This window comes from Emys orbicularis, chromosome 13 (genome assembly GCF_028017835.1).
Source record: "Emys orbicularis isolate rEmyOrb1 chromosome 13, rEmyOrb1.hap1, whole genome shotgun sequence".
In the NCBI taxonomy this organism is placed as follows: domain Eukaryota; kingdom Metazoa; phylum Chordata; order Testudines; family Emydidae; genus Emys; species Emys orbicularis.
In genome coordinates this window covers 23,705,621-23,732,528 of record NC_088695.1, presented here as the reverse complement: position 1 = coordinate 23,732,528, position 26,908 = coordinate 23,705,621, and the positions used below count along the sequence as shown (strand labels likewise).

General features: G+C 45.0%; 1 protein-coding gene across 1 annotated transcript in view; it reads right to left on the bottom strand.

The window, feature by feature from the left end:
- Window positions 1-10,057: 10,057 nt before the first annotated feature.
- DHRS7C (dehydrogenase/reductase 7C) overlaps window positions 10,058-26,908 on the bottom strand; it is a 38,206-nt gene continuing 21,355 nt past the window's right edge. The window contains 3 exon segments of the mRNA XM_065416119.1: window positions 10,058-10,263; window positions 15,291-15,446; window positions 23,272-23,364. Coding sequence (XP_065272191.1) covers window positions 10,058-10,263; window positions 15,291-15,446; window positions 23,272-23,364 — 455 coding nt within the window.

The following is a 26,908-nucleotide window of genomic DNA, read 5'->3' as shown; positions in this document are numbered from 1 at the left end:
CTTCAGCCAATAGAACCTACTACGAATAAGTTCCAGGGTCCTCTCCATCCCTAAATGTCCAAAGTCATCATGCAGGGCCCTCATGGCCAGGGCTCTGTACTCTTTTGGCAGCACTAGTTGAGTCCGTTGCTTTTGTAAAGGGTCTGTGGTCACTCGGTGTAGCACTCCCTGAATCAGTTTTAGTTTGGTCCATTCTCTCAATAGTAGTTTACCCTCTGGGTTAGGTGGGACAACCGCGGCTGGACTTCGCCCCTCCCTTTTGGCAAGTAGTGTATCACGAATGTCAATATCTTGCAGCTGTGCTTCCTGCCAGTCAGCCGCATTGAGCATGGGCAAAGGAGATTGGTCCAATGCAATATAGTTCACAGAAGCAGAAGGCACGCATTCAGGGGGCAGGCCCAAAGCTTCTGCAGCACATCCATGAAGGCTCTCATGGGCCTCTGGCTCCCGGCGACTCACACTGCAAATAGCCCTCACTCCATCTGTGGGTATCACAGCAACTCCTGGTGCCTGTGGACGCCTGGACAATGCATCTGCATCTACATTGCTTCTCCCTGATCGGTATTGAATGCTGAAGTCATAGCTAGCCAAAGTGGCCACCCATCTTTGCCCTGTAGCATCCAGCTTAGCACTTGTTAACACATAAGTCAGTGGGTTGTTGTCCGTCCACACCTGGAACTGAGCACCATACAAGTAGTCTCGAAATTTCTCAGTGATGGCCCATTTCAAGGCCAAAAACTCCAGCTTGTGGGTGGGATAGCGAGTTTCACTATCAGACAGTCCTCGGCTGGCAAAGGCTACAGGTTTACGTTTGCCTTCCACCTCCTGGTACAGTACTGCTCCCAGACCCTCCAAACTGGCATCAGTACGCAGGATAAATGGCTTGCTTGGGTCAGCAAAGACTATGACAGGAGCATGAGTTAGGCAAGTAATGATTTCTTGAAAAGCCCTTTCACATCTTTCATCTCACCGTGGCCCAAATGGTTCGAAGGGGCCATAGTGTCTCTGTACAGGAGGCTTTGGGGACCTCCCCTTATTCTTGGTCTTAGATTTGTTCTTGCTGGACTGGTATCCCTTGGTAAGATCATTCAGAGGTTTTACAATCATAGCATAGTTTTTCACAAATCTGCGGTAGTAGCCACTAAACCCAAGAAAGGTCTTGAGTTCTCTGTAGTTACCTGGACATGGCCAGGTAGTGAGTGCTTCTATTTTATCGGGATCAGTACTCACACCCTCTTGGGACACGATGTGACCCACATACTTCACTGAGGTCCTGCAGAACTGGCATTTGTCATTTGAAAGCTTCAAACCATAATCCTCCAACCTATCAAGCACTTTAAGAAGTCTTTCTTCATGCTCCGCCAAGGTTCTTCCAAACACAATCAGGTCATCCAAATAAACTAACACTTGCAGTAAATTCATGTCTCCCACAACTTTCTCCATAAGACATTGAAATGTGGCAGGTGCTCCAGAAATCCCTTGGGGCATGCGTTTGAACTGATAAAACCCTAATGGACAGATGGAGGCTGTCTTCTCCTTATCTTCTTCACCCAGAGGGATCTGGTAGTATCCACTCCGAAGATCCAACACAGAGAACCACTGGCTTCCCAGCAAACAGTCTAAGGCATCTTGGACTCGGGGCATGGTGTACTGGTCAACCACAGTACGGCGGTTTAGGGTGCGGTAGTCAATACACATCCGGATTTTCCCATTCTTTTTATGGACCACCACAATGGGTGAGGCGTATGGGCTGCGGGACTCCATAATGATGCCATTCGCAGCCAGCTCCTGAAGATGTTGTCGCACATCTTCCATCTCAGAGAGAGCAATCCTCCTAGATCTCTCCCTGAAAGGTCGAGAGTCATGTAATCTGATTTTGTGCTCTACTCCTTTTGCACATCCCACTCATGCAATGAGAACACCTTGGATCTTTCACAAAGTTTCCTCCGCAGGCGATCTTTCCACTCCTTGGACAATGGTGAATCTCCAAAGTCAAACTTTGCTGGGTCTATTGTTGGAACTTGAGTCTCACACTGGGGTTTTACAATTGATTCAGGCTCAAAGAGGTCTGCTATCTTTTGCCCTTGCTTCACAACAACATCTCGACTTGTTTCATTAGAAATCAGTATAGTAACCTTTTCCTGGTCTTCAGCAGGTAGGGTTATGACTCCACTGGGGACCAGCACTCCTTCCAGGAGCTCTCCTTCAACCGGCTGCTCTACCATTGCTAATGTCCCTTTATTGCCTTTCAGTCTGGTACTCATGACAAGCACTTCCTGCTCTGTCCTTGCAGGCACTACTAAGGGGGTTGTGCCCATGTACTTCAGCGCCCCAATCAGTAGCTCAGATGTCTCCTTTTTAGCGCTCTCAATCTTCCTATAGGCTTCAGCATAAAGTGTATGGATCATCAGGGTATTCAGGTACTGGTCCCCAGCCCGTCGTCTGCAGTAATCCGCGAGCACCTTGAAGAGACTGGAGTTGGTCCCTATCAGCACAGACACGTCAGGGCATATTAAGGCAGCTGTGTCTACCTCTTCCCTTACCCCAGCAACCTCCTCTGGGAATTCCAGGTGCACTATGACATACCCTTGGTAAGGGTATTCATCCATGCTGAGGCCACACAGACCAACGCCAGTCAGTGACTGTATAGGCAGGTGCCTAAGCATCTGTTGGTAGAATGACTGAAATATAATAGTCAATTGAGATCCAGTGTCAAGCACGGCTTTACACTCCGACCCTTCAATCCTCACCGTGACCTCTGCTCGAGGCCCTATCAGTCCTGCGGGGATCCCAGCTGGACGGTCTTTTCTGGGGGAATCTTCAAATCCTGCAGGCCTGGGTGGTTCCCGTCCCAAGACCCTCTGGCAGCTACCGGATCTCTCCCAACTGATCCTCAGCTTTCCATACACTATGGAGGGGTTTTCATCATTATGGCACTTGGCAGCACTGTGCCCATCCTGACCACATCGGTAGCAGAAGAATTGTCCTTTCCACCTTTGCCTGGGTGGGACGGTGGCTCTAAATGCTGACTTCTCCATTGCCACAGTCTGAGGCTCCTTATTCCTGGAAATCTTAGCTCGGTCAATGATGCTTTGCAGCTCCGCTATCTGTTCTGTCAGGACCTGCATTTGTTGGGCCAGTTCCTCTGTGGTGCTCACCGTCAGCACACTGGCCATTTGCAGTGGTGTTGTGCTGGCTGGCTCCAATGTTTGAGCTTCCCAAAACTCGCTGGCAGCCTGCCTTTCTTCCTCTTCCCTGACCTCCTTTATCAGCTGGGAGTAACTTGGGGGATGTTCCTGCCGTTCTCTTAGCTGGAGATGAAGTAGAATCAGGTTCTGATACTGAGTCCCTCTTACAACTTGAGCCAGTCTGGTCTGATCCATCTGCTCAGCAGTCACTGCTCCCCTCATGACAGCTCTCTGAAGCAGTCTCTCCAGCCTCTGTATATAGGCTGAAATCTTCTCCCCCCTTTGCTGTCGGGAATTAAGGAACTTACAGTAACTGTCTTCAGGGCCCTCTATGCTCCCAAAGGTATGATCAAGGGCCTCTAGGCAGTCCTTCACACTGACCCCAGGGTCAATGAGCTTCAGGGTGAGAATCACATCTAATGCTGGGCCACTAAGGCTCTCTATTAGACATCTTTGCTTTTCTGCATCGGGTACGGTCCACTCCCGCAGCATTTCAGTGGTATGCTCCAACCAGGGTTCAAACTCCTCTTCCCCAGCAAATAACCTTAACTTATGACAATAGTTTGATGTAGCATGGGACAACACAACCTTTTCCATTATTTGCCCCAGTGCTTTTGCCCAATCATTGGCTGAGGCTGCGGTCCCTGAGCTAGAGGCTGCAGCCGGGGCCCAACAAACCTGACATATTAGCCATTATACAAACAGTAATTTCCTCAAAATATAAACACAATTGTTTCCCAATGCAGTGGAACACTCAACAGGTGCTTGCGAGGGGTACTGACCCAGGGATCCTGGATGAGCCCCCCAAAATGTAACCCTTCTGCCCCTCTAAGTTGGCAGCAACAAGGGCCGGGTTCAGTATCTAGGGGTTCCGTTTCAATAACGCAATGCAAAACCGGCTCGAGCCCCCACCCAGTGACCTGGGACAATTACATAACACCCCCCTGGGCGCCTCTAAGAGGCAATACTTCCCCTCTCGCAAGCACGGAGTCTGAGTGTAGCAAAAGCCTTTTAATAAAGGAGGGAAACAATGCGGCATCATGTTGGGGAAACACCACAAACAGGATTCATAACACAAACCATGAGCAAAAGACCCACTTCCAAGTAAGTTTGGCAGTGTCCTTTTCCCCTCAGGGTCTTAAGTCCAATCACCCCAAAGTCCAACAACCCCAAAGTCTCTGTCCCTGGTCAGTGCTGCCCCAGAGTTCAAAAGTTTATCTGCAGAGTTTTACCCCCCCCCCCCGCCTGGGTGGAAATGGAGGGGGCCACACGGGGTGTTAAGGGGCACCTTACGTGGTCCGAGGCCAACTGCCTCACCTCTCCGTGGAGTTCTGCTGCAGCCTTTACCACGAATGACTCCGCTCTACCAGCCACGCCGCGCTGCGCCACTCTGCTCAGCTCCTCCAGCCGTCCCCGCAAACTGCTCTGCTCTCCATTCCGTGGGACGCTCCAACCATCCCACAAACTGCTCAGCTCTGCCAGCCGCTCCACTCCACCAGCCGTCCCATGAACCACTCCAGCTGCCCCCGCAAACAGCTCTGCTCCACTCGCTGTTCCGTGGGCTACTCCAACCATCCCACCAACTGCTCGGCTCTGCCAGCTGCTTACCAATATTTCTTCAGGATCCCCCACTAGTTAACATAGTACTCGGTGATTTCAGCTCAGCAATTTTAGCTCTTTTAGTGATTTCAGCTTGTAGTAGGGGAGCCCCAGTGCTGGTGCATCATTGGCCCAAAGTGAACTCAGCTCAGCAACTTTTAATTAGACTCCTAATGGAAGCAAACTTAGCTCTGCTATTCAACAGCAGAGAAAGAGAGTAATGCAATTGATGTTCCAGGCCCTCAAAAGGGGGCCCATACCATCAGATATATATACCTGTCCCCAACCTCTCTCAATTCACTAGGCTTTGTAACCCATGCCCCTTGTCTAGCGAGTGCTACTTAGTTACTGGTGTGTCCCTCTGTCATACAACAGTTCCACTGGCCTTGATTCACAGAATCAGGGTAACAACACTTTATTCTTCCTGCCCCAATAACAGAGAAACTGGGGATCCCACACCAGCCAAAGTAACCACTTTCAGTTGTTATTGTCCCAGGCTGGGCAGGTGGGTGTGCCTATGCAAACAAGATCAGACCCTGAAGTTCTTTTCCACCCTCGCCATAATTCACCACCAGATGTCAGGGTAGAGCTCATCCTGACTCTGCTTACAATAGGCATCACAGAAACTAGGTGGAATGAGGATAATAAATGGGATACAATAATACCAGGGTACAAAATATATCGGAAGGACAGAATAGGTCGTGCTGGTGAGGGAGTAGCACCATATGTGAAAGAAAGTGTAGAATCAAATGAAGTAAAAATCTTTGAAAAACCAAACTGTACCATAGAATCTCTATGGATAGTAATTCCATGCTTGTTACTGGTTTGGCTGAATTTAGTTATAGAATATACTACCAGTTTGGGATGTCTTCCCTGTTTTCTGACAGTCTGACCTGAGATTGGCAGTCTTAGTTATGCGCTACTCCAGACATTGTGACCAAAGTATCATTTGAAAACTCATAATTTGCTGTTTGGTATTGTCCTGGTAAAATATGTGTGGCAACATTGTATGTGAAGTTATAACATTCCCCTGTATGGTGCTATTAACACATATTCCAAACTCCACTGCCTTGCCCTAACAGAAGCTGGCCAACAGGTCTGTCCTAAACAAAGGAATGTGTGCTCTGCTTAATTTGCATTTACAACAGAGTCACCAATCAGGGAGTGAAACAAAGAAAGCTCCAACAGGTGAGAAAAAGCCAGCAGGGAACATTCTTCCACATTACATGCATCCGACGAAGTGGGCATTCACCCACGAAAGCTTATGCTCCAATACATCTGTTAGTCTTAAAGGTGCCACAGGACTCTCTGTTGCATTCTTCCACATAGACTCTTTGTGTCCTAGTGCCCAGTTGGAAATGTTTTTCGGTGGGGGGGGAGGGGGACCTGAAACTAAAGCAAGGAGAGACAAACACACCAAGGAACCCCCCCTCCATCACATTCACTGCACCTGAAGAGAAAATGGAAGCAGACATTGGACACTGGGGGAGGGGTCCTGACTTCAGAGTTTGGTCAGTAATCTTTTAAATCATGTGCTGAGAAACTTTGATTGAATGTAATATAATTTGTTATATTAGGCATTAGTAAATGTTTTATCTTTATTTTTCTTGTAATGATTCCTGACTTTATGCCTCATTACTTGTACTGTACTCACTTAAAATCTCTCTCTTTGTAATTAAGAAACTTGTTTTACTGTTTTATCTAATCCAATGTGTTTAATTGGAAGTGTCTGAATAACTATTTGAGCTAATAAAATGGCATAGTATTCCATTAAAGGAATAGCGAACTTAAAATATTTGTACTGTCTAGAAGAGGGCTGGGCAGCACAGAACATACATTTCTGGGGGAAATCTGGGACTGGGGTATGTTGGGGTCACCCTGCAGTATAACCCAAGCTGGTGAGAGTCAGAGTGCAACCCAAGTGTGGCTGGCAGGCTCCAGTTGCACACAGACACTCAGGGTGTGACTTGCATTCTGGAAGCCTGCTTGTGAGCAGCCCAGGTGGAACCTACTTCAAGGCATTGCAAGGCACCCAAGGTTGCAGGGCCAGGGTGACACAGCCTGGTCTGGAATGTACCTTGGAATGTCACACACACATAGTAATTATTGGGGCATTTAGTGCACTAAATGAGGTAAACCATACATGGATCTTGAAAGGTGTGTTTTAGGGGGTGTTGATCATCACAGCAGTGGAGATATATTTGTAGGTTTTGCATCTGTTGTTTTGGTGGGATCTGGTGGCTCCCAGTCTGTAAGAAGCTTGTTTCTGATGATGAGATTCAAAACATTGGGGGGGAGGTGTTTGAAGGCCAGAAGAAGGGGTTCAGGAAAAGTTTATTTCAGAATGTGGTCCCCATCAAGGATGGGTTGTAATTGTTTAATGATACCCTATATGGGTTCGAGTGTGGAGTAGCAGGTGAGAACTAGGGGTGTCCTGTGACTGCAGGGGTGTTAACAGGCCATTTCACCTTGAATGGTCCCTTAGAATATGTGTTAACTACTTATACGAAACAATTTGTTCCACCTTGTATTTAGCAGTGACACTCTGAGTACATTTCCCAAACCCAGAGGCAAGCTCAGTGTAGCTTTCAAAGCTTTTCTTCTTCACCAACAGAAGTTGGTCCATTAAAAGAGATGACCTCACCCACCTTGTCTCTCCAGGATAACAGGACAGTTGAATGCACGTTCATCTGATTATCACACCAGTCTCTCTTCCTCTTACCAGTTTAGAAAGCAAATATCTCCTGAGAGAAGTGCAGAGATTGAGCCACAAGGCAGCTGCAGCAGGTACAGCTACACTGGGTGGGGTGGTGGAAGAAGTAGGGAGGAAGTGGAGTACAGACACAGGCAGCTGTAGCAGGGACTGACTGACAGACACTGATGATGTAATCAGGCTGCTTTCTGCAGTGTTCCTTTGGGCCAGTCTCTGTCTTGTATTGATTGGCTGTTTGGCTCCAAACACCACCCCCTCAAACAAAACCATTAAAACAATCACCCCTTGTGGCAGTAACATGCTGCTTGGAGGCTGTCTTTCTGATCTGTCTGCTTGGAGGTTGTAAGTAGGTTATAGTGGAAATGAAATTAGTGGTGGATTTGGCTAACAATGCTTTGGGGGAATGAGGAAGGATGTGTCATGCCCATTGCTGCAATTGTGGAATCAATTTAAAATGCACAGAAAATACCTGTACAAAATGGGCAGGATATGTCTGCATGGGTACCCCAATTAGTGGAGACCTTTTTGGAGGTTTCCAAGTTCAAACTGGAATATTGTCAAGTGCACACCTACATTTTACTTGTAGGAGAGGACTCACTGCCCCAGAGGCAGTCACATGAACATAAGGAATCCATACATCCAGTTCAGGTAGTGGAGGCATGGTTAGAGATGACTGTCAGCAAAGCAATTGAGGTACTATCTGTTCTGCAGATAGGGGGTGCTTAAAGCTATTGACTCCAACAATGGGAGTGGATTTGTGGAGTCAGTTGTCAAAGAACTGTGCAACCTGCTGGTCAGTGATCAAAAGTTTCACATTCCTTGTCATCCAGCAGCAGCAGGACAGGTTAAGCAAATGAATAGAACCATCAAATCAAAAAAAAAAAAAAATTGCAACAGGCAGCAACTGGAATGAAGTATTACCACTGATACATGGCACATCAAACCTAAGGAATGCAAATCCACAGGATTTCCCCCTTGCTAGGCCTTAATGGGAAGGACAATGAGATTGTGGGAGGATATAACTGATATGGTTCCAGTCCATCTGGTTACAACGGCCCTGTCAGAAGCCTGGGTTCAGATGCAGATTTTACAGGTTCAAAAGATCATGGTAGCAACTGACAAGGCAAAATTACAGAAGAACAAAGAGATCCCAACCACCACCCCCAAGAGCCCTGTGGACACTTTGGGGGAGCATGAGTCATGTGAACAGCAAGGAGGAGGTGGAACAGGAGGAAGAGTATGGGGGACAGGTGACCAGGGGAATCCAGTGCTGCAGTGAGCCCGGACCTGTTTTTGACTCCTGGGCAGTCCAGCCTGTCCCTATGGTCCAGCATGGGTGAGCCTGATGCAGGGGAAGGAACCTCTGATAAGTATTCAGTTTGCTTTGAAATTGCAGGGATGGAACTCCCAAAGTAGCAGGACACATATGTTGATTACTCTGAAGCTAGAAGAGGTAGTGAAACAACCAATAGAGGTAGAGTTGCTATCTGCTTCTCATTCCCCTATTGAGTTAGAAAGAGGGGGCCATGCGGAACAGTTTGTTTATGTGCATCAGGATGTCCCATGAATCGTCCATTAAGATCTCAATGAAACCTTCCTGGAGGAGGTCTGAAATCCTTTGTCAAATGTTTCTGGGGAGGGATGCTTTATTTCTTCCACTATGGTAGGACACTTTCCCACATCACTCAGTGATTACTTCAGCATTGCAGCACACAGGCTAGCATCATACAGCCCTGGTCTGCAGCCAGACACCTGCAGGAGCTGTTCCGTTTCAGTCTCTGTTACCCTCCGGAGTGCGATATTAACTAAAATCACCACTGCCTCTGGAAAATGGTGCCAGTATCCAGTTCAATTGCCCTATACACATATATTCATGCCCATGAGCTATCCCCCAACTCGCCCCCGGGCCCTCAGGCTGTACTCACCATAGCTGGGAACAGAACATGCTGCACAGGGATTGGTTCCTGCAAAGTAACCAAGCCAATCCAAAAACATGTAATGCAATGTATAGTAAATGCAATGAGATGTATAATGAATATAAAGTGAAAGGGTTTCTGTGTAACTTTGGAACTGATATACCCTGCATCCATCCCACTGGGTATGAGTCTGATCAACTCAGCCTAGCATTGCTGGATGCCAAATAAAAATACCTGAGTGACAATGCCTGGAGTTGAACTGAGTACTTGGGAAAATGAGTGGACGAGGTCTCGGGGGAGCCCCAGCAGGGGTTAGCACTCTTCCCTCCACCCTCTGTCTGTCTTGTCTAGTTATAGACTGTCCGCTATCTGGAGCAGGGGCTGTCTCTCACTCTGTGTCCATGCAGCACAGTGGGGCCTTAGGTGCTACTTTAATACAAATAACAGAACCACTTTATCTTAGTCACGGGCTCTGGGAGAGGTGCAGTCTTTAAAGGCATTTGTGCTATTCCCTGCTGTAGTCTGGCAGCAACCTGGCTTTACTGGCAGCTTTATTGTTCACTGAAAGGGAAGCTGAAAATGCTCACTCTTGAAACACAGACTTTATTCAGGCCACAACCAGAAAAAAGAGCTGAACAAAATCATTTCTCTTCTACCCTCTGCTTTTCCTTAACACCAGATGCAATGATGGCAAAAAACAATTCCGGAAAGAAAGTGCGAATGTAAAGAGCTGCCTTGGGGATGGCGTTGGCCATAAACACCTCCTGTTTCTTTCTGCTCACTGTGCACAGAACTTCCTCAGCAACCTCCATTGGATGCACGCCATATGCCAGCTTTCTGAAAAAGACTGTAAATCAGACCAGAGAGGAGTGAGCAGCAGCCAGATGGTGTGGAGCAGGACAAAAGTGTAGCCGCACTGAGGCAGACCTGGGGAGCGATGGAGCAGCAGATAGACCAGCTGTGAATTAGTGCTAAGAAGACCCCAACCTGCTTCCTGAACCCCTAGTTCCTCCCACTCCCACCCTCCATCTGTCCCATCCCCTCCTCTCTCCCTCCATCCCCAGCTCATTTAATCGTTTTACAGCTCTCCTCTAAAAAGATCTCCTTCTGTTCCCTCTTTCTCCTGGCTTCCTTTTTCCCATACACATAATCCTTGTGTGAATTGGAAAGTCTACAGGCCTTTCCAACATTGAGCACATCTTTAATGTTTTTAAAACCCTGAAGAAATTTTCAGACAAGAAGCTTTGTTTAAGAAGAAGGTTAAAAGCATATTTCAATGGAGTTCAGGTAACTTTACCAGTTGCCACCACCAGCACCAGCACCTAAAAATATTACACTTAGAGCTATAGAATTCCCGTAAATTAAGGAAAAACCCCTTAGAAACTGTTAGAAAGTCTGGAAATGCAATTAAGGTATCCAGGTAACTCCTCACTGCCACATAATAATCACTGAGCATTCACTCTCATCTCAGGAGACATGCACACCCTACACAACCCTACATGTTTGTCTTTGTTTCTTTGTTAGGAATTAAAGCCTGGTTCTGAATGTCCTTGTACCTGTTGTATAGAGCTCTGTGATGTCAATGGAATTACTTCTGATTCCAAGAGAGAGCGATCAGAGTCAGGCCTTTGGTGTTTTATGCATAGTTCTGAATATACATTTTATGTGATATATTGTGAATATCAAAAGAAGCCGGCAATCGGGGGATATTATTGTGGAGGGATACTTGGGGGAGGGGAGGAGAATATGTTTATGAATTAGGACTGTTAAACGATTAAAAAAATTAATCACAGTTAATTGAGAGATTAAAAAAATAATCACAATTGCAGTTTTTATCGCACTGTTAATCAATAATAGAATACCATTTATTTAAATATTTTGGATGTTTTCTACATGTTCAAATATATTGATTTCAATTATAACATAGAATACAAAATATACAGTGCTTACTTTGTATTATTTTATTACAAAAATTTGCACTGTAAAAAAGAAAAACAAAAGAAATAGTATTTTTCAATTCACCTTGTACAAGTACTGTAGTGCCATATCTTTATCGTAAAAGTGCAACTTACAAATGTTGAATTATTATATTTTTACATAACTGTACTCAAAAATAAAACGATGTAAAATTTTAGAGCCTACAAGTCCACTCAGTCCTACTTCTTGTTCACCCAATCACTCAGACAAACAAGTTTATTTACATTTACGGGAGATAATGCTGCCAGCTTCTTATTTACAATGTCACTGGAAAATGAGAAAAAGCATTTGCATGGCACTGTTGTAGCTACCGTTGCAAGGTATTTATGTGTCAGATATGATAAACATTCATATGATCCTTCATGCTTTGATCACCATTCCAGAGGACATGCTTCCATGCTGATAGGGGGTTCTGCTCAATAACGATCCAAAGCAGTGCAGACAAATACACATTCATTTTCATCATCTGTGTCAGATGCCACCAACAGAAGGTTGATTTTCCTTTTTGGTGGTTCGGGTTCTGTAGTTTCTACATCAAAGTGTTGCTCTTTTAAGACTTCTGACAGCATGTTCCACACCTCGTCTCTCTCAGATTTTGGAAGGCACTTCAGATTCCTAAACCTTGGGTCGAGTGCTGTAGCTATCTTTAGAAATCTCACATTGGTGTCTTCTTTGCGTTTTGTAAAATCTGCAGTGAAAGTGTTCTTATATTGAACAACATGTGCTGTGTCATCATCTGAGACTGCTATAACATGAAATATATGGCAGAATGAGGGTAAAACACAGAGCAGGAGGCATACAATTCTCCCCCAAGGAATTCAGTCACAAATGTAATTAACACATTTTTTTTAATGAGCATCATCAGCATGGAAGTATGTCCTCTGGAATGGGGGCCGAAGCATGAAGGGGCATATGGATGTTTAGCATATCTGGCACATAACTTTTGTAGCCAGCATTGCAAGGCATTTATCTCCTCTAAATGTAAACTTGTTTGTCTTAGCGATTGGGTGAACAAGAAGTAGGACTGAGTGGACTTGTAGGTGCTAAAGTTTTACATTGTTTTGGTTTTGGGTGCAGTTATGTAAAAAAAACAATAATTCAACATTTATAAGTTGCACTTTCACGATAAAGAGATTGCACTACAGTACTTGTATGAGGTGAATTGAAAATTACTATTTCTTTTATTTATCTTTTTTACAGTGCAAATATTTGTAATAAAATAATATAAAGGGAGCACTGTACACTTTGTATTGTGTTGCAATTGAAATCAATATATTTGAACATGTAGAAAAACAGTATCTTCAGTATCTTCATTGATCTGACAAAAGCATTTGATGCAGTCAACAGAGGAGGATTATGGATGATCCTCAGCAAATTTGGTTGCCCACCAAAACTGGTAAAGATCATTCATTTATTCCATGAGGGGATGCAAACTCAGGTACTTTTTAATGGAGATCTTACTGTCTCCTTTCTCATTTCAAATGGAGTCAAACAAGGCTGTGTCCTTGCCCTGGTATTATTCAATCTCTTCTTCACTCAAGTTCTCAACCATGCTACAAACAGGCTCAACAGACGCATATACATCAGATACAGACATGACGGTTCAGTCTTCTAATAAGAGAAGCACTCTTTGCGGATGATTGTGCCCTCCTAGCACCCACAGATGGAGATCTCCAGTGTATCGTAGATCGCTTCGCTGAAGCATCAACATTGTTTGGCCTCACAATTAGCCTGGGGAAAACTGTGGTGTTGCATCAGTCATCTTCATCACTCCATGCCATATCCCCTAGCATCTCCATTAGTGGAACCCAACTAAAGCAAGTTGACAATTTTACCTGTATCAACAGCAACATCTCCAATGATGGATCTCTTGACAAACAGATCATGAACAGGATACAGAAAGTTTCTCAGTCATTAGGAAAGCTACGCAACGAAGTCCTGAAATCCCACAACAGAACCCTCTCAACAAAAATAAAACTTTACAACACTTTTGTGCTCACATCTCTCCTCTATGGCTCTGAGACCTGGACACCATACAAATGTCATATCAAACAGCTAGAGCCCTTCCATATGCAAACTCTGCGCACCATTATGGGGATCTGCTGGCATGACAAAATTACCAACCCACAGGCTCTCCAAAGATCAAATGCCACAAGCATTGAGGCCATGCTGATAAAAGCCCAACTACGCTGGGTTGGACACATCATTAGGATGCCTGAACATCGATTCCCCAGAAAAAATTTCTATGGATAATTGGCACAAAGACTTCGGAATCAAGGCCACCCCAGAAAGTGCTACAAGGATAGCACCAAGAACAGCACACACTTTGGTGCAATAAAACCGGATGATCTAGAGAAGGCTGATCAAATAGATCAGCATGGTGACACACAACACTCAGAGCTTTCCAAGCCTTTGAAGAGGACAGAAATAATTGACTGTCAGCTGCAAGGGAAAAGCTTCATACCACTACTATAGCTACCAAGACACTCACCAATGACTTTGTCTGCCCGATCTGCTCACGAGCATGCGTGTCACACTTTGGACTTCAGAGTCACTCCAGAATCCACAAAAAGAGATAGCATGAAAACATCATTGTCGAACCAACGGACTACACAAAACAGTGCATGTGAACAAGTATCAGGGGGTAGCATCTGAAGAAGTGAGGTTTTTACCCACGAAAGCTTATGCCCAAATATATCTGTTAGTCTTTAAGGTGCCACCAGACTCCTTAGTGCATGTGAAGACACACTGTGTGGAGAATGCCATTTTGCTCTTCAAAATGGCATCTTCCTTGCTGTCTGTGGTCCCAGGAGGATAAATCACTAAAATGGGGTCATATTGGCAAAAAGTTTGGAAGCCCCCGCATTAACGCAAAGTACAGTGGGGAGCTTGAGTCATCAGTGCTCAGATCCACCAAATTCATCTCTCACACAGACCACCAAACACCCAGTTTTTAGCCCACCTGACATAAGGAAAAGCCTGAAAAGGTGAACTGAGTGAAAACTAAAGACTGAGACCAGATGGTAAAGAAACAGACCCAACATTTAGTACTCTTAAAAAAATCTTATGATTTTTAAGTCATTCTCATGATTTCTAGGGTGATTTCATGATTTCAACCCAACAGTGCTTTGGGTTGGCGATACAGGATCAAATTAACTGGCTGCAAAAGCTTTCCCAGTCGAATACTCCTCTGGCAGAATGGTGAGTAAAGTTGCATGGTCTTTTCTGTCACCCAAGCTGAACTCATTCACTGTTTCTTCTCAATACCCCAATTATACTCCTTCTCCACTGTCCTTCCCTTCCTCACCTGCCCTTCTTGCTGGCCTTCTCTTCCATGCTCCCATCACACCTTTCCCCATCTCCACTTCCTTTCCCCATCACAGCCCCCTCACTTTCACTTTTCTGCCTGGCACCTTTCTTTTCACACACTCCATTACACTCTCCCCTGTTTCTCCCTCCTCTCCCTACACTGCTCACATGACTTATGCAATCTCTCTTTTATTCCGCCCCCATCATCTGTTCTCTCTGGGGGCTTGTCTCAAGGAACACTTATGGTTTGTCTAAGGACGGGAGTGGGCTTCAGAGCCCAGGTCCAAACTGCAACTTCAAAGGGCTGTCAATACATCTATTTTTAGAGCTGTCCACCTGGGCTGAGAAGCTCACTTCCACAGGCTGGATAGACATACCCTTAGTTCACAGCAAGCTGGGATGCAAATCTACCCTGCACTAATGTGTGGACTCTGCTGCCATGCACCAACATTTCTCCAGAGCATTTTGATCAGCTCTGATCCACTTTAAAACATGGTCCTCTTGTCTCCCTTCTATCCACCCACCCCCTACCTCACTATCCTCCACTTCTACCGTTCCTTTGGCTCTCATTTGTTCTTTGAACCTTACATTTCCAAATGGAGGCCTCCCAGTTGCCAGGCTCTGGTTGAACATGGTATGAACGGATGAATGTTGGACTCACGGTGCTGATACAAACATCAAATTCTTCCACTTCAGCTCTAAGACAATCAAAAAATCCTTGTGCAGCGTGCTTAGAAGCAGCATCTAAGAGAAAAGCAACAGGAGAAACAGCCTTATAAAATGCAGAAACACTGACTTATGCATACCTTGACATTTCTGCTTCGTAACTCTGCCTGCACATGGTAACAGTTTTCCAGAGAGAGGAGAGGAAACCAAAGTCAACGATCGAAGAGATTCACTCTGCACAGGGCCGGCTCCAGAGTTTTGGCCGCCCCAAGCAGCCAAAAAAAAAAAAAAAAAAGCCTCGATCGCGATCGCGATCTGCAGCGGCAATTCGGCGGGAGGTCCTTCGCTCCGAGCGGGAGTGAGGGACCATCCGCCGAATTGCCGCCGAATAGCTGGACCTGCCGCCCCTCTCCGGAGTGGCCGCCCCAAGCACCTGCTTGGCAAGCTGGTGCCTGGAGCCGGTCCTGACTCTGCAATTGAGGGTAGGTGAAATGGACACCCAGTAGTACATCATACAGACACAGTTATGAAAGCACTGAGCATCACTCCATAGCTAAGTTGTAAATAGATTGTATCTCCCCAAACTTACATCGCTTATTCTTTGCATACAGAATAATTTTTATAAGAATTTACAAGGAAATCTGTTAATCAGTGTCTGAGTTATCAATAGTTGCCAGCTCCGGCCATTTCATCGAATAACCTAATTTTGAGCCCTGCTGGAGCTAAGCTAGCATTATTGAGAAACACCAGCCATCACACATTTCCAGTCCAGCCTGTACCTCCGATTGGCTTCTCTGCTCAGGAAGTAGGGGCAGGGGGCAGGCAGAACTTTCCCCCCTGCCATGGGAGCCAGAGAATACTTTTGTGTAGGAGAGCAGGGAGAAGGAGCAGAAAGATCCCAGCAGTTCAGGGCAGCTCCCCATGTAATGGGTCACTCTGCTCCCTGCTCTTCTGTCCCCGAATCCTGCAATACCAGGCCTGGGAAAAGGAGGAGGGGGAGTGAAGAGGGGCCAACTGCAGCTGACCCTCCAAGGCCTGCAAGCAGGCTGTGAAGATCCCCCAAGAGCTGCAGCAGAAGCAGAGGTGTAGGCTAGAGGGGGCACAGGACTGATGCTGGGCCTGGGTGACTGTCAGCTATGGGGGCAGAATTGATTTGAAGTCTGAGGAGCAGAATTAATTGCTGAGCAGGGTGGGGGTGCAGACATTGGGCAAGCATTGACATGCAGTGGGGGCATATAATTAGTGGCAGGGCTGGGGATTAGGTAGGTGTCAGGGTGGGAGAGACAGAATTAATTCATGGGATTTGGGGGTCTGAAGAAAAGCTGAATATTCTGCACCATCAGACAGCAGCGAGGGCTCCTGCTGCTGGGAACAGAATCACCTCCCTCAATAAATCTGGGAGAGTTGGTGTGACTGAATACACCCCTGTATTTACATCCTACACACTATTCTAATAATCTTTATACAAAGCATGCCTTTTGTTGAGATTCCCTCTGAGACCTTTTCCACTTGGCTTATCCAGAACCCCTTTTCCAGTTCTGGGAGAACACTTCATCCAGTTCTCTGGGATCCAAAACACTCAGTTCTATTCTGGATTTCATCATTCAGGTTCCTTTATTTGACATACAGCAAAGCTACTCTGTGTTTATGAGACTCGAAGGTAGGGGTGGATATAGGGCATACCACATATCCAAAGTTACACAGAAAACCTCTTCCTTTATATATATTAACACATTACTTGTATTTGCTTTACATTAAATCAGACATTTTTTATTGGATTGGTTACTTTGCAGGAACCAATCCCTGTACAGCATGCTCTATCCATGTGCTGTTCACAGGGAACCTGATCTTTACATTCCAGTTTTATCTTGTCCATTGTCTCTAGCATCAGGGTGTTACTGCTTATCTTAGTTAGCACTATCCTGACTCTAGCATACAGTTTGTCAAGCCCTCATTTATAACTCAACCTTCCATTCACCTTTCCAGTCATGCCCACCTAGAAATGAGGCAAGTCACTTATGTTAAGCCAGACCTACACCTTGTATGGTATCATTTGAAAAATCATAATTGGCTGGTCAGTATTGTCCTGGTCAAATATGTATGGCAACATTGTATGTGAAATTATAAGATTCCCCTGTCGGGTGTTATTAACACATGTTCCAAACCCCACAGCCCTGCCCAGGCAGAAGTCAGGTCTGTCCTAAATAAAGGAAGGAATGTGTGCTTGCCTTAATTTGCATTTAAGCAGGAAACAGTCATCAAGCAGAAAGGAAAACAAAGGAAGTTCAAACAGGTGAAAAAAACCAGTAGAGACTGTCCTTCCACATAGACTCTTTGGCTCCTGGTTCTCAGCTGGATGTTTTTGAAGAGGGGACTGAAACTATAAAAAGGAAATGCAAACAACCCAAGGCACCCCCCCCCACACACACACTGCCCATCACATTCACTGCACCTGAATAGACAAAGGAAGAGGCGGTTGGACTCTGGGGGTGGGAGGGAGTCCTGACCTAATGAGTTTGGTCAGCAAGACTGCTGAAAGCATGTAATGAGAAAACTTTGCTTTGAATCTAACATAGTTTATTAAGTTAGGCACCAGTACGTGTTTTATCTTTATTTTCCTTGTAACCACTTCCGACTTTAATGCCTCATTATTTATACTTACTTAAAATCTAGCTCTTTGTAGTTAATGAACTTGTTTTGCTATTTTATCTAATCCAGTGTGTTCAAGTTGAAGCATCTGGGTACCTTCATTTGGGGTAACAAATTGTGTGCATATTATTCTGTTAAACGAATAAGGGACTTAACATATTTGTACTGTCCAGTAGAGGGCTGGGCAGTATAGAACATACATTTCTGGAGGAAAACCTAAACCTGGGAGTGTGTTGGGGTCGCCCTGCAGCATAACCTAGGCTGGGAAGAGCCAAGGTGTGACTGGCTGGCTGGAGCACACACAGATGTAGCTGGGAGTGACTTACATGCTGGAGGCTGTTTGTGAGCAGTCCAGGTTGGAGCAGCAAAGCAAAGCAGAGTAAAGGGCACCCCGGATTACAGGGTGGGATGACACAGCTACTCATTGATTTGGATTGTATCCTGGTATGTCACAGCTGGCAACTCTAATTATCACACACACATACTGGGATGGGGGAAGGAATCAACAAGGAAAAGACAGATCCAGAAATCTGATATAATCATTTTTTTAAAGTTTCATGATTTTTTGGGATCTGACCTATAATTTTTTAACCTTTGGAGCTCATGATACTTCAGCAATGTGTGTTAGTAGGACAGTCGAAGAAAGACAGAAACCGAGCCAAACAGAGCTGTCCAGAGAGGGGGTGTCTTCACTGCAGAGTTAGTTGATCAGCACTTGGGCCTGAGCACCCCAATTAGCCTTGTCAGGGCGGGAGCAGCCACACTGCAAACCATACCCAAATTACTGTGTCCTCACTGATGCTGCACTTCTCTGTGTGTTTCTGGGGACAGAATGGTCTTTAATGTTGCAGTCAGCTGAATCACTTTAAGTGAATTATGGGGAAACTTGCGTGTTGTTCTGAGCACACAGGGACTTGTGAGAAGACACTGGAAGACTATCAACACTGGAGAATTAGCCTGCATCCTCACTGCAAGGTGAAAGCAGCACCCAGGCTCTAGCCTATACCCTGCTCTGACCCAGACTGACCCAGACTGAAAGCACTACCCTACTCATGAGAGCGTGTTTGTGTGTGAATGGGAGGAAACACCCACATAAATTAACTTTGCACAAACATAATGTGTTAATATGTTAATTTGAAAATAGGTACCTCTCCAGTCTGGCCAACTGATTGCACATCCTGCTTCTTTGTAGATTGCTATAAATGAATGTGTTGGTTAAGCTGGTACCAAGGAAGGGAAATTGTCTCTTCCAAGCCTAGAAAGAGGACCAGAACTCTTTGTTGAAGAGAGCAAGGTTCCATGAAGAACATTGCTCCTGTATCCAACCCTGCCTGTACTAGAACCCCATCCACTTGTAATGTAATCCCAACCAGCATGTAGGAATTTACTGAGTTCACAGTGAACAAGCCAGACTCCAGTGAGGGCTTTCTGCCCCTCTGGCCCACAGGATCTCCTTCCTATGAGGTATCTGGTGCCAAATGGTGGCTTCTTCCTTTGCCATTGCACAGATCCAAATGGCAAGGATCTGACTCCAGTGGTTTGTTACTCCAGAAGCAAATGTTCTCATGTTTTGGTTCCCCACATGATGTCACTCCTTTAGCCATCACTACTCCCTTTACAGTGCCTAAGCTCCTTCCTGTCCCCAGCTCTGGGTGAATGACCCATGACATCTGTGTCTTATGAGGATGCTTGTTGGGATGCTCATCACCATAGATTAATGAAATTTAAGGCCAGAAGGGGCCATTATGATCCAGTTAAACCCTGAGAATGTGAGCAAGAACCAGCCAGCTAAGCATCTGAGAGAGAAAATTCTCAGTGCCACTTCAGGGCCCTGGCCTTCCCCATCTGATGTCCCATCTCCAGACATGGCCATCCTGAAGCTTGAGAGCAAGGAGAAAAAGAAACAAACAAAAAAGCCCTCCAGAACCAGAATACACTGAGGGGAAAAAATCCCTTTCTGGCCCCTGCAAGTGACCAGCTGAAGCCCTGAAACATGAGATTTTAGGACATGAGACATGAACCAAATGGGACCCCCAGGGCTGCTGAACCAGTCTTCCCCCCATCATACAACTGCACTCATAAATGTATCCAGCTTGCTCTTAAAACTAATGAGGTTGTTTGCCCCACAACTCATAGTGGGAGGCTATTCTAGAACCTCACCACTCTGATGGTTAGAAACCTTCTTCTAATTTCCAGTTTGAATTTGTTCCTGACCAGTTTATACCCATTTGTTCTTGTGACAAGAACAAATGGGTATATTATTTTAGCTTAAATAGTTTTCATAGCTCTATTTTTAGAGAGCAATCAGATCCCCTCTCAGCCTGCTTTGTGTTAGGCTAAACAAGCCAAGCCAAGCCAAGCTCTGTGAGTCTCCACTCATAAGACAGGTTCTCTGTTCCCCTGATCATTCTAGTAGCCCTTCTCTGCACTTGTTCCAATCTGATTTCATCTTTTTTGAATGTGTGACCAGAATTGTACACAATATTCCAATTGCGGTTTTACCAGTGCCTTGTGCAGTGGCATTGATACTTTTCTATTTCTACTGGAAATCCCTCATTTGATATATCCCAGGATTGCACTTGCATTTTCTGCAGCCACATTACATTGGAGGCTCATTGTCATCCTGTGATGAACCACAACGTGCAGGTCTCTCTCCTCCTCTGTTGCTTCCAACTGGCTCAGCTTGTAGCAGAAATTCTTAGTGTTAAACCTTAAGTGCATGACCTTGCATTTCATACTATTCAATTTCCTCCCATTTCTGTTACTCCGGTCTTCAAGGCCATCCAGTTCTTTCTGTATATTCCAATCTTCCTCTGTGTTGATGATGCCTCTTTGTATCTTCAGCACATTTTATTGTACACTCCTACTTTTTGTGCCAAAGGTCATTAATAAAAATATTAAATAAGATTGGTCCCAAGACCAGTCCTTGAGAAACTCCACTGGTAGCCACCCCCTAGTCTGATTATTCTCCTTTCAGCACAATCCATTGTCCTCTCCTGTTTAGCCAGTTCCTTGCACATCTTATAATTCTTATACTGATCCCCATCTTCTTTCATTTAACTAATATCTTCCCATGTGGTATAGTATTGAATGTTTTACAAGAGTCCAAGATATAGAGAACCTTCTGCTGTCACATATAGGACTCCTTGAAAACCTGCTGAGCAGATCCTGGCTGTGGATCTCCAACACGGGATACCCCATGTTGCTAGAAGTCCTGTTGATTCCATGTAGATGATGATTTCTTCAATGAGGCCACAAAGACTAAAAACGACACTCTGTGGCTTCTCTTTCCTGGCTGGTAATGGCCCCTGAATCTCAGGAATATGTCTGGCAGGGGGGTTTAATGCACTACATGGGACACCTGGAAATTCATAAGCACTGCAAATACCTTCTCACTTATGGTTCTAATACTCAAGGCATGTCTATGCTACAAACACAGCTGCAACTACTCTACTGTTGCACTGTAGAGTAGACACTTGCTACAGTGAAGGAAGGGGATTTTCCATTGCTGTAGTAAATCCACCCCTTTAGAGGTGGTAGCTGGGTCAATGAAGGAATTCTTCTGTCGACCAAGCAGTGTGTACACTGGGGGTTAGATAAGCTTAACTACTTCTCTCAGGAGTGTGAAAAATTCAGAGCTCTGAGTGCTGCTGCTAAATCAATCTACCTTTTAGGTGTAGAGCAGGCCTCAGAGAGGCGATGACCTTGTCTACGTCTTGGCAGCTGAAAGGAAGTGCTCATAGAGTGAGGAGGCAGGCACAGATGAAGATCATAGAGAGATCAGACTCCTCAAACAGTATAGCACCTGATACTCCTCCTTAACTACTCAGTTACTAGGTAGTAACTTCTCAGTTCCTCTCCCACACAATATCACCATGATCTGGTCTTCCCACATCAAAAACATCCCTTCAACACCACCATCACCCACCTCCCTATCTGCTGCCCCCTCACCAGTTTAGCCTTCACTTCCAGACTCTTTGAATGTGTCTCTTGGAGTTCCTGTCCTCTAACTCTAGCCAGGATAACACCAGTCTGGCTTCAGCCCTCTCCACTCCCCTTAAACTGCTCTTGCCTAAGTTTCTGAGAACAGCTTCCTGGGGAACTTTCAGGGCATCTCTTCATTCCTTATCCTCCCTGACCTCTCAGCTGCATTCCACACTGCTGATCACACTCTCCTTCTTCACCCCTTGTTTGCTCTTGGCTTTTGTGACCCTTTCCTCTTCTGGTTCCTGTCCTTATCTTTCCCAGGCACAAGTACTTAGGGTCCAACCCTGTGTATTCAGATTACTAAAGAGTTAACATTATTTTAACCTGATACTTGTCCAGGCTTCCTACCTGTCACACCACACTAGGGCAGACAATAAAGCAGTCACCAAAGGTTTGAGTATCTTAATCTGTCAGTCATACCTGAGTTATAAACATTGCACCCTGAAAGATACGCTTGGATCCACTAGATTCTGAAGAAACATACGGCTAATATAATGCAAGTGATTTTTGTAAAATATATTTGAGTAGCAAATGTGGAGGATAATTATTTATTGGAAGGAAAGAGGAGAATTATGAAAAGCTGGTTTAGAAGACTTATAACTAATTTTTGGCAACAGTCCTCCCAAACAGTGGGCCAGATCTTCAATAGGTGTAAATCAGTGTAGCTCTATTGGCTTCCGTGGAACTATGCCAATTTATACCAGCTGGGGATCTAGCCCATTACCTCTGTCCCCTCACTGCCTCATAAGAATTAATCTTGAAATGTATGTAATAAGTATTTAACTAAAATGTGGTTCTGGTAAATGTTGTATTATTATCTCAGATCTATACATTGCTGTTATTTCCAGAAGCATATAGATTCTGGGGTATTTTTATGTACTCTATCAATAACACTAGTGGGGCCATCAGCCCCTGTCCTGCAATCTGATGCAGGCATGTGCACCCATGGGAAGCCTCATTAATTTCCGTGCCCACCCACTGCAGGATCTGGGCCTGATTTGATATTTCCCAGTTGGCCAAGGCCATGGTTGTTGTGAATTAAAAAACTATATTAACAACTGCACAGAACATAATGACAAATTAAAAAAATAAATAAAGCCCAATACCACACTAGCCACTTCTTTGCAATTTATTCACCCCAGAATCATAGAGATGATTTGCTGAACCCTACTCCAAATTAGCATATTTAATGAGCTAATATCATAATCTTCATGTCATAGATATAGTTCACACTTTACAATGTAAATTTTGTCTTGTAATGACTTACAAGCAGCACGAAATGGGACTCCTAATTTTCCTTGGATATTATTTACTAGGACAACTTGGCCAGTTCTTCTTGAGATCATGTTGGGAAGAAGGGCTGAAAAAACAAAAACAACAAGAAGGAAAAAGTGAAAAAAAATGAATGTGAACTAAGCAGAGATACAGAAATTCTGTTGTAGCCGTGTTGGTCCCAGGATATTAGAGAGGCAGGTAATATATTTTATTTGACCAACTTCAGCTGCTGAAGGAGACAAGCTTTCAAGTTTCAGAGTAGCAGCCGTGTTAGTCTGTATCCGCAAAAATAACAGGAGTACTTGTGGCACCTTAGAGACTAACAAATTTATTAGAGCATAAGCTTTCGTGGGCTACAACCCACTTCTTCGGAAGCTTTACACAGAGCTCTTCAGGTCTGGGAAATGTACTCAGAATGTCAGCTAAAAACAACCTGGAACAGATTGTTAAGCACAAATAGTTAACACATATTTCAAGGTACCATTCAAGGGAAAGTGGCCAGTTAACATCCCTCCAGTCATGAGGGGGGAGGGGGGGAGAGATTAAAAAGGCTGGGGAGGGGGATTAGTTGGTTATAGATTGTTCTAAAAAAAATAAGCCATACATTTAGTGTCTCTATTCAGTCCATGATTTTTAGTGTCTAGCAAAGTTATGAATTTAATCTCCCAGGCTCATCTTTTGAAGGTGCTGTGAAGGTTTCCTTTGAGGATGAGGCTGAGAGGTCAGATATGGAGTTATTGTTTTGTGAAAAGTATTTGCCCATGGGTGGTAGGGTGTTTTAATCTTTTATTATTATTTTTTCTGTGAGAGTTCATTTGAGAACATAGTGATTATCTGATTTCACCCACATCGTTGTTATTGGGGCATCTAGTGCACTGCATGAGGTACACCACATGTTGTGATAGGCATGTGTAGGACCCAAAGATCTTGAAAGGTGTGTTGTGGAGGGTGTTGATCATTGTAGCAATGGAGATATGTCTACACATTTTGCATCTGTTGTTCTGGCAAGGTCTGGTGCCACTTTGAGTTGGTATTTCCTGGTCTGTGGGGACTGGCTTCTGATGATGAGCTTGGAGAGGTTGGGCGGTTTTTTGAAGGCCAGAAAAGGGGGTTAAGGAAGGATTAATTCAGGATGTGGTCCCCATCAAGTATGGGTTGTAATTAGGGCTGTCAATTAATCACAGTTAATGCCTGCAATTAACTGAAAACAAAATTAACATGTTAATTTTTAATGTATTAATCACATACCTCTGGGCGGCGAGGGAGGTGTTGGAGGCAGGGGGAGGCGGTTGAAGCTGCAGCCCACAGCTCCTCAGGCGGTGCGGGAGGCTGAAGCCCCAGCCTTGAGCTCTGTGGGTAGTGGGGTGATAGAAGCCCCAGCCTGGCCATCCAGAGGTAGTGGCGGGGGGGCTGAAGCCCCGAGTCCCACACCCTGAGAGGAGCTGAGCCTGGACCCTGGAGCCCGAGCAGGGCTGAAGCCCTGAGCCTCAAGCCGGGCTGACGCCTGGAGCCCTGCATACCGAGTAGGCTGAAGCCCTGAGCCAGGATGAAGCCCAGAGCTCTAAGCCTCAAGTGGGGCTGAAGCCTGGAGCCCCCTGCCTTCAGCAGGACTGAAACCCTGAGCCCTGCACCCAGTGGGACTGAAGCCCCCTACCTGAGCCCCCTAACACCCTGCGGCTGAAAATGGGGGGGTCACAATTTTTTATAGGGGGGCATCACTATTTTTTTTAAGTCCAAATGGGGTCACCAGCACAAAAAAATTGAGAAACACTGCCAAGGAGAACAGGGGCCTGGCAAGCTCAGCCTCCCTGCACCAGCCTCTCTGCCCCTCACTCAGCTGGAGTTATGTAATAAATAAATAATAATAATAATAATAATAATAATAATTCTACATTTCTAAGTTAAACTTTAATGATAAAGAGATTGCATTACAGTACTTGTATGAGGTGAATTGAAATACTGTTTCTTTTGTTTATCTTTTTACAATGCAAATATTTATAATAAAAATCCTTCTTGATCATTGGTATGATGGGTATAGCCCACTCACTGTGTGAAACCAGTGACAAGATTCCAGTGTTCACTGAACGGTCTAAATCAGCTTCCTCCAGAGGCTTCAGAGCATAAGGCACAACTCTGGGCTTGCAATATTTCAACTGAGTGTCAGACTTAACAGTGAGCTTCCGTGACCTTCTGCTCATCTACCCAGGTTCTTTTTAAAAATTTTTGGAATGTCTGTCCAGTATTTCTTGACGATTTTGAGGTGCTTTTGTGATCACCTTGATCTCGGTCCAATTCACCTTGAGCATCACAAGCCAAGGTCTGCCAGATTATGGTGGACACTTCCCTTTAATCACATACAAGGGTAAATGACTGATTGTCCATCTAGCTGAATTTTTGCCTGGAGTATTCCTTCTAGGACTAAATTTTCTCCAGTATAAATCCTCAAAACTGCAGAGGTTTCTTCCAGGGGAACTTGTGACAAAGTCTGGTGATAGGCAGAAATCAGTGAAACAGCAGCTCCAGTATCAAGCTCCATTCCTCTAGGAACTCCTTCAATCAAGGGTGTAACCTAGATACCATCTCAAAATCCAGCTTCTGATAACACATGCAGTGCTAGGTCTTGGTCAATGTCACTACAGCTCTTGTCTTTTTCCACATTATGAATTCCTGATTTCAATCCTTTCTTAGGTTCAGTCTTCATAGGTGTCTTCTTGGATGTACAGTTACTCTGTGTTGCTGGTCGCTGAATTGTGTGACAGGTCGCGGTGAGATGTCCTTTCTTCTGGCACTTTCTGCCAATAACCTGAGGTGCCCAGCAATCCTTCTCAGAGTGTGTAGTTTGTGCATAATGGCCCTCACAGAAATTCTTTGTGTTCCTTTGGTCTTCTGTTGCACCGATGCAGGAGGAAAACTTGGTTCACACACCTTCTCTGAGGTCTTCACTGCAACTTCTACTTCAACAGCCTTCTTGAACATAAACATTGATACAATCAGTACCTTCCTCCACTGCATAATCCAGAGACTAATTGGTCACACAGGGCATCACTTAATGTTTGTCCAAACTGACAATGCTCTGATAACTTCCTTGAAGCAGCAACAAACTGTGCTACTCATTCTCCACTTCCCTCATGTTGCTGATGGAACTGATATCATCCTGCTATCATCAACGGGGTAGGACAAAAATGTTCCTGCGTTGCTGGAGTAATTGCAGTGTCCGTGGCAGTTCCAGGTACAGCTAGAGATTATAGGTCATGCAGCAGTTCGTATGCCTTTGGACTTGTCACTGTCAGCAAGGTTGAAACTCTGCCCTTCTGGAATGGAGTTGCAGGTTACAGATTGCTCAAAAATATCAAGTTATACCACCCATGATTTGAGGTTTTCATCAAACTCACTAACATTGCCCACAAAAGGTGCCATTTCTCTGTTCTCTTTTTGGACTTCACCCCTTTTCCATAGGGATTTTTTCCCCCTGAACTGTGTGAGCTGGATCACCCTCTATTGGCTGTGTGCTTGCATGCTCCTTTGGCTATACTTGGGCTCCCTCTGCTGGCTATAGACCCTCAGTGCAAGCTAAGCTGTTTGCCTGCTTGCATGAGGTCAGTCAAGATGGCTGCTTGCTTCCACTTAGC